The following is an 11,880-nucleotide window of genomic DNA, read 5'->3' as shown; positions in this document are numbered from 1 at the left end:
CAGGCGGCCTAACATCTGGCCTCAGTAAGTAGGATGATAGCGGGCATGGCCCGATGGAGCAGATCGAGCCCCAACGGACTGAGTAGATTACCAAGAGAAGCCCGGATCAGACGGAGGGAAGTACACAGCCAAAGTTTTGTCACATCCACATCATCATCCGAATGAAACCTAATTATGAATATATGTTATCATGACATTATGATGTAATTCTTCTCATATTTTAGTATTATGACTTCATTCTCATATTGAGGGTTTTTCCGCTTTTTTTGCAAGTTAAAGAAAAAAATCCCCCAATGTCAAGGTTGTAAATTCTGGGCGATTGTGCCACTGACCTCAGATTAATTAGCCGGAGTTAATTTTATTGATTGGAGGCATTGATTGTTGATGAATTGGGTCTTTAATCAATGAAAGTAAAGCTGAGGGCACTTCTTTGGAGTGCTGCTGATTTAGTCATTAGTTTGCTGTGTGAAAAAAAGTTAACTGAAGTTAAGGTAAAGTGGATATAAAATTTGACACACCCTTGTTCAATTGCCTGTGTTTTGTGATATAAAATATCAGTGATATTTAAAAAAAACAGCTTGACCCGTAACCTGTGCAACTCAATAGACTTAATATTTTCTTCGAGGTAAATTCTGACAGAAAGACAAACGTAAGATAAAAAAACAAAACGATTATTAATCATTAATTTCACCAGAATTAATCGAGGCAATGTGGTCAAAAGGTAATCCTTCAAATTGGGTGACAATAACACGATCAGAGCATACGAAGGTTTTGCACGTGTAAAATATGAAAAGATGGGCATGTCTGGGAAAAAAAAAAAAAATCCATTGCAGCCGTGCATTTTGAAATGTTTTGTGGTCATTTCAAAGTTTTCTGGACTCTCTTGAACATCAAACACTCAAGAGCACACTGCGTTACACAGACGAGAACAAGTCAAGCAGCTACAGATTCACAAGTTTGAAAACATCAGTGTCCCGCGTCCCCCCCCCGTAGAAAAAAAAAAAACTTCCACGTGGGTTTTCGAAATAAACACTTGTGCCACAGTGCTTGTAAAATTCTCTCGATGCGACACTCTTGTGCATACACCTCTCCTCCCATTCTTCTTTTCCTCCTCAAAGCGGCGAGGAGATTAAAGTGCATATAAAAGGCTCGGGACGTTCCGTTAGAAACATGCGGGCGCCTCCGGACTGACGCTCTCCATCAGAGCCTGGTTGTGTTTTTGTCGTCAGTCACGTTTTGGAGAAGTTCAGGATGAGCAAGATGCACTGTTGGGCTTCAGTGCTGACCTGTTTGCCACACGCCACCACTTATGGAAATCCCTAAATTCCACATCCTTGATATCCTTGATAAATTCTATACACAAAATGGGTGTATGTACTCAAAATTTCAAGTTTCGATAAAATTTTAACACAATTTATGCTAATGTGATAATTGGCTTTCCTGCATTTTTAACGAAGATTTTACAGAACTAATCGTCCCTGGAATCGTCTCCCAATTTTGGAATCGAGGAGATCGAACAAAGGCTTTCCATAACTGCCAGCGTGATGGAAACAAAAAGTCTTGCCTGTGTTTTGTCCTCAGAACTGAGACTGGTCCATCTCATCCAGCCAGGAGGCGGGACTAGTGGGGAAGTCGGGGTAGCCCGTACTGCTGCCCGTGGACAGGTCTGAGGTAGGGCCGCCTGCCATGGCCCTCAGAGCTTGACCCACGCCGCCGGGCCCGCCCTGCGCCCCCAGAGCGTCCATGGTGAAGGCCAGGTTGTTGAGCAAAGGGGTATGGCCGGGCAGGGAAGCGATAGAGGAGGGCGACTGCGGGAGACCGTAGGGGCTTCCCACGCGGATGTCGTGGTACGGTTGGCCCGCCGCGTCCACCGAGAAGCCGCCGTTCAGCACTGCGCCGCTCGTCATGTCGCCGACGCTCCCGTACAGCCCGTTGCCGTGGCCCAGATCTGACACAACCTGGTCGTCTGCCAACCAGAGACGCTAGCGTCACTTATTTTTTCACTTTTCAAATACTTGGGCACAGTTCAGTTGTATTTAACTTAAGTACATACAATACTGACGATTAATTGATTAATAGAAACGATTAATTCAATTTAAATTGACAGAGCAGAATGTAATTTTCAAATCACCAAAGGAGCTCTTTACCTCTGAAGCTCAGCTCGCTGTCACTGAGTCCCGCATCGTCCGCTGAGCTTTCCTTCTCCACCTTTGACCCTCCTCGGCTACGTTTCACACTTTTGTAAAACTGAGTCCAGCGATGCCGCCCTGCATCTTTTTTTAGACGTTTTTCTTTTGCTCTGCGGTTCTGGAACCAAACCTGACAAGAGGATTGAAAATCAAGCGAAAGATTATTTTATTATTAAAACAACCATCCGCAAATAAAATACAGGTACTCTATCACAGTCCAAATCTTTGAAGTACAATAAAGTGCAATGCACAATAGCGCTTCTGAAGTTAGATGTATCGCAACTCTAAGGTCCTAAATAAAACGTGGACAGTCTTGCTTGTTTGCCAAGTTGCCAACTTCTAAAGTGGATTTGTGGCTTGAATTCCTGTTGAGAAGTATTCCACACATAGCCACTTGCTTTTATCTGTGATAGATGGAGAGATAGCGAGATAGCTAGCATTGTGCCAATTCAAATCGAAATGACCTCAGATATCATTTGGCATGATCACAGTCGGCCATCTTTGTTCTTGTGCCATCTCAATCAAAATACGTTTTACTTTCCACATGCAGTGATGTCTACCTGCACGACTCGCATGTCGAGGCCCGTCTCGGAGGAAAGCTGCTCTCTGACGTGTCGTGCCGGTTTGGGGGAGTTCTTGTAGGCACTTTTGAGGGTCTCTAGCTGCTTGGCCGTGATGGTGGTCCTCGGTCGCTTGGTCCCCGCCTCGGAATCATCTAACATACATCAGCAGAACAAAAAGTATGTTTAGATACACATGATATCACTTTTGATATCTGTTTTTATGCTGACCGTTTTGTTTGGCCGTCTCATAGTCCACCTTGCACACCAGCCTGCCATCTTCCATGAGGTAGAACTCATCCCCGGTGGCCAGCTGCCTGCTGCACATAATGCAGGCAAAGCAGTGCAGGTGATACACAAAGTCCTGCGCCTTCCGCACCACCTGCGTGGGAGGGATCCCCTGTTGGCACGATGCACATTTTGTCCCGAAGCGCCTGCAGGGGAGCAAAGAAGAAAGATTTCAGCCAAGCGCCACAACGATGGAGACTAGCTGAGATTAAAGCAGTTTCCCATACTAAGATGGCTACGATATGTATTTTCCTCTCAACTGCAGTCAAGAGTGATGGTGCACCGCCTGTGTTAATAGAAGCTCCAGCTGTTGAAGCGAGAGAAAAAAAATCAGCACTGGAATGCATTTCTGTTAACGATAGACCTGTCTGCAACTTGATGGATGGAGAAGATCAATGCACTGCGGCCACTGTGTGTGTCTGTGCGTGTGTGTGTGTTTATGTGTTTGTAGAAGAAGTACAGGGGATGAAGAAGAAGAGGAGGAGGAGGAGGAGGAGGAGGAGAAAAGAGAGAAGGGTGCTCCAAGTAAACACACCCTCAGGAGGACCAATAAAACACTGACTCAGGAGAGGCTCTAAATCACGCCAGCGAGCCTGAGACAGTAAAAGAGCAAGGTGAAGCCGACACACACGCGCACACAAAGGCCACAATATTAGGTACGCCTGTACAAAGAGCTGAAACGAAAATGTGGCCAGCATAAAGATAATAATGCTCATAGACAAATAAGTGTTCATTTGTTTAGTATAATAAACATATGGTTAAATGAACTATAATTATATTAAGATTAATTTTGTTGTAGTTTGCAGTGCTCCCACATCAGATTGTTGGCTAGCTGTATGTAGCTACATGAGAGAGTTTAAGAAACAGCTTTGCTATGCAATTGTACATTAAGCAAATTGAACTGAGCATTTTTATATTTTTAAAGGTGCAGTTTTTTTTTCCACCAGGGCCATTCAACTGAATCGGTGCCCTTTGCATCCCTATAAATGCGCCATAAAATTAACTATAAAAAATCTTTTATCAAGCGGTGTCCTGTACAGTGCTCAACAATCTACAAAATGCAATTTAAAAGATTCATTAACTGCTTTAGAAATTTTATTTTTACTGTTATATCTTTTTTTACATATTTCTCAACTAAACTTTAAGTTTATTGTCTTAAAAAAAAGATTCTTAACCTACCACAATATCACGTCTAAAATATTTGGAATATTCCAAAAACCTAACATATTGCATTAATTAGAGATTCTGCAAACCCACAAACATAAGTTCATCCATTTCCTTTCATATTTCAATTATAAAATGGTGACTGAACTCTGTCACCTAAACTATTTTGGATGTTAAATGTTTCTTTTTAAAATACACGTCAACATACTATTAACGTGAATGCCATGTGACTATACTACATCTATTGGCATATTTTTATGATCAAAAACTCACTCATGAGTTCCAGCAACATGTTGCCTGAGATGGGCCAATACATTTTTTGAGTAGTTCAGATGCAGGTGTACCTAATGTTGTGTCTGGTTACCTGTAATATGTGCAACTGCTTTTCCACAATGCAAAACAAAATAAATCAAAGTACAGAAAATAATTATTTTTGATCATTGCATTGTATTTTTCCTGCATTTAGTGCATTCCTAGGATGGTTTTCGCATACTAAAATTGCCCCTGATCAGAAAAAAAGGTTCCACGCATATTAACCCAAAGCGCAATAATTAGCATTACATAAGAAAGCTAAACTGAACTCCCTCATCTTATTTGAGGAAGCTTCTCTGAAAACATATGGGTTAGCAGGTCATGAGAAAGGTGAAAGGGCAAAGGAGAGACTGACTTAAAGAAATCCTCCTTGCAGTAGACGCTGCCGGCCCTGGAGAAGCACTTGTCGGCCAGCGGCGTGTGGCAGTCGGCGCACTTGAGGCACTTGGAGTGCCAATGTCTGTCCAGGACCTTCAGGATGAACTTGTCCACGATGTGCTGACTGCAGCCCGCACACTGAGGGATCTCTGCCAGGTGGGGAACACACACATTGTCATCCATTTCAATGTCTACAATGTAAATGTTGACAAAGCAGACAACCATTAGTAACAAAGATGGTTGTTGTAAATTGGGGGGGGGCTGTGATCATATATGCAATATTAAAAATGTTAACACAAAAATATCTAAAGCACTAAGACTTAAAATATATATACCTATAAATATTTATTTGATTGTTAAATACTTTTTGCAGATGTAAGCTACAAGGTCAAAGTCACGTGTGTTAAACTCAAGGCTGGAGGGCCAAAATCTGGTCCACTGTATTATTTGATGTGTGGATCAAATTCTTGTTCTTGTCATTTTGGCAATAAATAAATAAAGTTGGACTGAAAATTGCATTTTACTTCACTTGAACCACATCACCACAGTTGGAAAGAAAGAAAGAAAGAAAGAAAGAAAGAAAGAAAGAAAGAAAGAAAGAAAGAAAGAAAGAAATACAAGTACAGCTAAATGCATTGACGTTATCGTCTTAACAAAATAAAAAAATGCAAAATGTCATGCCAGCAAACGTCAGGATTGAAATGCATACATTTTATGAGTCTCATATAAATCACGTGTCCAATTTGAGTATATTATTACTGTATTTTCAAAACGCTTTATTAACACGTTGATCTTCCCTATTTAATTAGCCTTTAATTGTGATTAAAAACACATTCTCCGGGATGAATTGGCACTTGCATGTCTCTGTCCATGGTGCTGACGGTTTTGATCATTTTACACAGCTCAATACGGTGGTCGTACACACTTTGTAATTATGACGACATTTTGTAAACGAAAAACATACATTTTATATCTAGCGACCGTGATACTATAGCCGCGTGCAATCGGCTGCTATGACAAATATTTAAATGAAACAATAAATAAATAAAAACAGCAAATACTATGTTAGTCAACACGATGTTTGACAACAATTGCTTTTTTTTAACTCACAGATACACGCCCATTTTTGTCGTCAATTTCAGCATGCACACTATTGACTGGCTCGCATAACCTCAACAACGTTTCTTCCTCATCCAAACAGCAGAAAAAAATCTTACCTTCTATTTTGCTGCCGATATTTTTTTTAACGCCACCGTATCATCTACCCAAGCGACCAAAAACAGTCAAAATGCGCAAAACATTTCAAAATGGCTCAGCCTTAAAATATTCGTTTAAATGCGTTCAATTTGGTTTAATATTATTATGAGTTGAGTGCATGATTCAATTTTTCTTGATTTATTTGTTTGTGTGACAACAACCAAATATAAATGATTTACTACAACAAACTGTATTTAAAATAAGCATTTTAAAAAAAGAAAGAAAAATGATGGCGTGATACTGTATCTCATGGTATCGGTTGCCATGACTCCCCTCCCCATCATCACATTAAACCTCATCATCTTCATCACCTCAACTGTGCAAGAGGTCACGCACATGCAATGAATCCATTTTCTGCCGTTTCCATTTTCCTTTTTAGTTCGTTGGTCTAATTTTCCACGCACGATACGGAAAAAAATCTCTATTATTCCTAGAAACAAAAAAATGCAGATTTTAAATCCACGCAGGATGTTGCCACTCCAGGGGGGCTGAGTGGCAGGATCTTTGTCCAATCTTTTAATCTGCCTCGAATTATAACATTAAATAGCATCATCCCACATATATGGTCTGTTTGAAAAATCTAGCACAATTAAAAAGATTTATTGACATTTTTATTTTCTATTAGATTCTGGTGGATTAATTTCTTTAGACTGTATGCCAGAAATGATCGATCTTTCCGGAATTAGGTCACAACCGAATTATTTACCGTTGCAATCACATTATGTGCTATTATAATAAATGAAAAAGAGATTTGCATGCCTACACAACTACACATTAAGGTTTTCTCTATATTTCGCTCTCAACGGGACAAAATCTTGTGCAACATGAAACGGGGGGCGCACGCTAAGGCCTTTTAAAAAACACAATGGACGAGCCGGGCTTGCATTATAGAGACGGGCAGTCTTCGTTTTGGCATTTAAATACTTTGTTTTTAAAATTAAGCCAACTGAAAACTAAGGTGCTTGCAGATTTACATCGGTGTTTTTTTTTTTTTTTTTTACAAATAAAACCAAACAAGACGAACGAATATGCAAATGCATTTCCCTGTAGTTGCGTGAAGAAAAAAAATACACCGCACAGCTAAGACAGCGTCCTCGTGCAGCACTCGTAACACGAATCTAATAAATTCGAAAATCAAAACATATATTAATATAAACAGGAGAAATCGGTGCATGTCCTTACGTTGCAATGGCACTCCTAGGATGTCCGGTAAACTCTTAACGGGACTCTCTGTGGGAAGGACCGCCGCACTTTGCATCATCGTGATCCGACACGCGCACGCACATACACCCGCAACACACGGTGGGCGCGCTCCCCCCCTCTCGTGCCGTGTGAATGTTAAAAAGAAAAAAAAGGAGAGGGGAAAAAAAAGGGAGCAAAATAGGCTTGCTGCTGTTGCTACCCTCTCGTTATGTCCAACAAGCGATGGCGTCCGCGCTTGTGCCGGGCCGTGTCGAGCTCTTTTTTGGACAGGATCAAGACAGGCTCCTGAGTCCTGCAGGGGTGGCGGGCCGTGACGTCAACGCGGCGCAGACTCACCGAGGGCCAATGAGAGCGCTCCTCCGACATCACCCCCCCTTCTCCTCCTCCATCCTCTCCTCCTCCTCCTGAGCATCCAAGGGAGGTGGAGAAAAGAAGCAGAGGCGGGTCATGAGCCGCTGGAGCCCATAAATAGCTCACTGCAGCGTGAGTGTCCCCCCTGAGGAACCCCGGGACCCCGCAAATAAGAATTTGAGCCCTGGTGTCATTTTAAACAATAATCCGGATGATGTGGCGTTCTAATCATTTTCTGTTCGCATAAAAGCAGGAATAGTGGTTGACGCTATACGATAGATGAGTAGAAATTGTTCAAAACTATTTTCTTATATTTAAGTAAAAACATAAGGTTGGATTTTTCCCCACGATCAATCCAATGTGCATGAAAGTGGCATACTGCTATAAAAACAATTTTATTGTTGAATTTTATACTGAAGCAAAAACAAGTGGCTTTAGGTGGGATTCACACAACTAATCACGTTATATTCAATCATTTACTATTAGTTGTGTTTTCTTATAAATCATAATAAGCACAGATGCATGATGTTGAACTGCACGATCAACCTTCAAGCAAAAAGTAGGTCGTGGTCATTTTGACACGATTCTATACACACTAATTTTCTCATGTCAAAAATACAGATGCGATGCCGACAGCCATTTATTTGAACTAAACAATCAAGTATAACGATGAAATGACAATTTTCCCATTATGTACGTGATGGAAACGAGATAATAATACTGCAGAAGAAGCTTATACAGACTCGAAATTCATAAATTTAGATATGAATGTAATGCAGACATTTTACTATGCGTCCTTATTTTCCTGAGATCATAATTACAAGAAGTTCAATGCAGATGGGATGCTACACAATCTATTTTCTTAAGCAATATTCGCAGGATAATACACTATAGCCATTTGTTTTTTTAATAACTCACCACCTGCACACTATATCATTCATATATTTTAGCAAAAAAAAATTCTTCACAATGTACTACAATAATAATAATAATAATAATAATAATAATAATAATAATAATAATAATAATAATTTGGTTTCAATTTTGTTCAGGGTTGAGGAAAGAAAAGAAAAAAGCAATGCGTTTCTTGGAATATGGCGCAATGACGTGTCACTTCGACGTGCACGTGAGTGGTCCGAGAAGACATTGCAATCGCTCTGACACAACTCATTGGAGCTTTCAAGTGTTCTCCTATACAGGCTTGGGACTGCGAGTTCAAACTAGATGAACTCCGTTGTCGCTTCCAATTGACTTCAAGACACACAAACACAACACGAGCCACTGACAACCACCTGAACGGCTCACATATGGGCGCCAACGAACATACGTGAAATACTGATGAGTACAACATGTACAAATAAATAAATACATACCAAAAATCATATTAAAAAAATAATTTTCCTTTCAACAAATTCCTCCAAAATATTATAAGAACTACATGAATATTAAGCATTTTTAAAAATGTCAACATGATACAAGAAACATGATGTTTTGAGAATATTTAAAGAACAGTTTTAAAAAGTAGTAATAATGGAAACAATAACATGCAATGCAGCAAATCATCTTATAGAAAAAAATATCCACCAAAATTACTAAATTCCATCATTAAATCTATACACTGAAAAAAGATGGTGTTGAATTAATTCACATCTATCTATCTATCTATCTATCTATCTATCTATCTATCTATCTATCTATCTATCTATCTATCTATCTATCTATCTATCTATCTATCTATCTATCTATCTATCTATCTATCTATCTCGAATTGTATTTAATGCAAACGTGAGGCGAGCAGTTTCTGTCATCCAATAATGTCCACAAGCAATTCTAATTTTCAAAATCCCCATGCACTAACTCCTACCCCCAAAATGTCGTCTTTTGTCAACAAGCAATGCACCGAAACACACCCGTTTAAAATATCCATGTATGTTCAAAGTTGTGATTTTTCGAAAGAATCGAATGCAACCTAAGGAGGAAGCAGTAATTCACTGCGAGGGCGACTCCTTTGCCATGGCCATTGACCCGCCACCTCTTAATTAGAGCTCATCTTTCACTTTATTGACATCTGCACGCGCACACACTCACAGGCACAAGACGTCATCTTTTGCGATGATTCTCCCCAAAACGCGTCAAATCCACCACTTTCATGCATTCACGAAATACAACTTTATGTTGCATTTTGTTTGCATTTACAACAATGAAGAAATATTCCTTGATCGTGCAAACCTACCTCACCTCCGCTCCTCCTCCTCCTCTTCTTCTTCACCTTCCTCCGCCTCACCTTTCCGCACGGCGTGCTGCATCCTGCAGGTTAAACCCGGAAAAAGAGTCCCCATGTACCTCAGCCAGTCTTGGTGACGATGCACCGTGGAAGTCAGGAGAGGAGCTGAAGAAGCACCCGCGTACAGGGGAGGAGAAGAACCGAAGAGAGGGAGAGCAGGGCAGAGAGGCAGGCGGCAAGCCTCCTGCGGAAGAGAAAATTAAATTGCACTTGGGGGGCAAATTGTATTAGGGAATAGTTATTGTCTCCTGACAGCTCCTGTCCATTTGGGTAATTAGTCGCCCAGATTGGTCCAACTGTCAGAAATGATATTTTCCCCATTCCCCGATTGAACCTGACCCTCTACTGTACACCATTATACCGCACGCGCGCACGCGCGCGGACGAGGCGTTAATAGGCTCATTGCACGCGCTAATAACTGCAAAGTTCAGCCAACTTGTCGACCACTCACTGCTTACTAATCATCCATCCTGACCACTGCTTTTGATTTTTATTACAGACACGTCTCGTTATTATTATTATTGTAGTCATTAATTTGAACAATTACAAGTGTAATTTATATATATATATATATATATATATATATATTTTTTTTTTTTTTTTTCTCCCAGGTTCAAATCAGGCCTATATGTTGCAAATCTGCAAGGGTTCAAAAGCAACCCTTTTGCTGGGTACCACACCCTCGTGTGCCACTAAAATGAGCACTGGCCAACATGTTGATGGAGAGGAAGGAAGTGAAAAGCAAGTTTGGGTGGGGGGTGTACGAGAGCAGTAAAAGCCGACGGATGTGACCCTAGTTGACTCCTGCCTTTAAAAGGCGGAATATTAAAACTGAGGGGGGCCTGGGCTTATATTTGAATGTGATATATACCAATACAATATATTAACCTCCTTTTCTTCATAATGTATTCACCCAGCAGCCTCTCTTCCTCAGCCTCCTCCTCCACGCTGGCCACAGCGGGAAGCTTTATAGTCGTATTAAAGTCAGAAAGAGAGATGACAGAAAAATGCATCAAGGTTCCCTCCTGCATGCTAATATCAATAGCAGCGGGGTAATAAACACGGTGCTGAGGAGCTACTATAAAAGCTTACATCTTCTAATTTATGGAAGACAACAACAGGCCGGCAAGGTGACATTTTTACCCTTCACTGCGTTTGGGGGATATTTGCTTGAAATGTAAAGAAAACTTTAGGCAACTTTTTCTCAGGTTATCCTGCCTCGTTCAAAAAACATTCACGTTAGGTTGAGACAAAGTAGTGTAGCAAAGTAAGGCAACCTAAACTTCCTTGTGACTCCACAAAGCTGAATAAACAAATAAAAAATCCAAAACAAAACCTCGTTTTGAACAGCGTGTCCTCAGAGTGAACCGAGCCGCCCTCAGACTTGGCAGCGGCGTCGAGCCATTACAGTGCACGACTGCCAGCGTCGTCATTAGGAATCATTAGTTTGCAGCTCAATGAGGCTCAAGTGTGCAGTGGGGCGAAAAAAACAGGTAACGTTTAAACAGATTAACAGATCACTCGCCTGGAACAAACGTGCTCAAGGACGAATCTTGTTGAATTTGTGACGTAACGTGAGCGACCCATCCATCCATCCATCCATCCATCCATCCATCCATCCATCCATCCATCCATCCATCCATCCATCCATCCATCCATCCATCCATCCATCCATCCATCCATCCATCCATCCATCCATCCATCCATCCATCCATCCATCCATCCATCCATCCATCCATCCATCCATCCATCCATCCATCCATCCATCCATCCATCCATCCATCCATCCATCCATCCATCGCACATTTGCTTCAGTGATGCTTCAAAGCGCCGTTATTAATCAGCCCGCCACTCATGTGGACTATTTCAGCAGCCGGAGCCGTCACGCTGCTCA

The 11,880-nt window shown here is 41.1% G+C and overlaps 1 protein-coding gene across 1 annotated transcript; it reads right to left on the bottom strand.

Moving 5' to 3' along the window:
* Nucleotides 1–685: 685 nt before the first annotated feature.
* lhx4 (LIM homeobox 4) lies at nt 686–7,739 on the bottom strand. The gene is made up of 6 exons (XM_049717618.2): nt 7,331–7,739; nt 4,869–5,040; nt 2,981–3,183; nt 2,750–2,904; nt 2,148–2,319; nt 686–1,966 (listed from the first exon to the last, which is right to left on the bottom strand). The coding sequence occupies exons 1-6, from the start codon at nt 7,407–7,409 to the stop codon at nt 1,578–1,580; spliced, it is 1,170 nt and encodes a 389-aa protein (XP_049573575.1). The 5' UTR covers nt 7,410–7,739; the 3' UTR covers nt 686–1,577.
* Between the last annotated feature and the right edge of the window lie 4,141 nt (nt 7,740–11,880).

This window comes from Syngnathus scovelli, chromosome 10 (genome assembly GCF_024217435.2).
Source record: "Syngnathus scovelli strain Florida chromosome 10, RoL_Ssco_1.2, whole genome shotgun sequence".
Lineage (NCBI taxonomy): Eukaryota > Metazoa > Chordata > Actinopteri > Syngnathiformes > Syngnathidae > Syngnathus > Syngnathus scovelli.
The sequence above is the reverse complement of the archived record's forward strand: the minus strand, read 5'-3'. Positions and strand labels throughout refer to the sequence as shown.

Excerpts from the sequence above, each read along its gene's own strand:
- lhx4 (XM_049717618.2), bottom strand. The coding sequence starts at position 7,409 with ATGATGCAAAGTGCGGCGGTCCTTCCCACAGAGAGTCCCGTTAAGAGT. Across the intron at positions 3,184-4,868 it reads TGCAAGGAGGATTTCTTTAA|GCGCTTCGGGACAAAATGTG; the intron begins GTCAGTCTCTCC and ends GCTCCCCTGCAG. Across the intron at positions 2,320-2,749 it reads TCGACATGCGAGTCGTGCAG|GTTTGGTTCCAGAACCGCAG; the intron begins GTAGACATCACT and ends TCCTCTTGTCAG.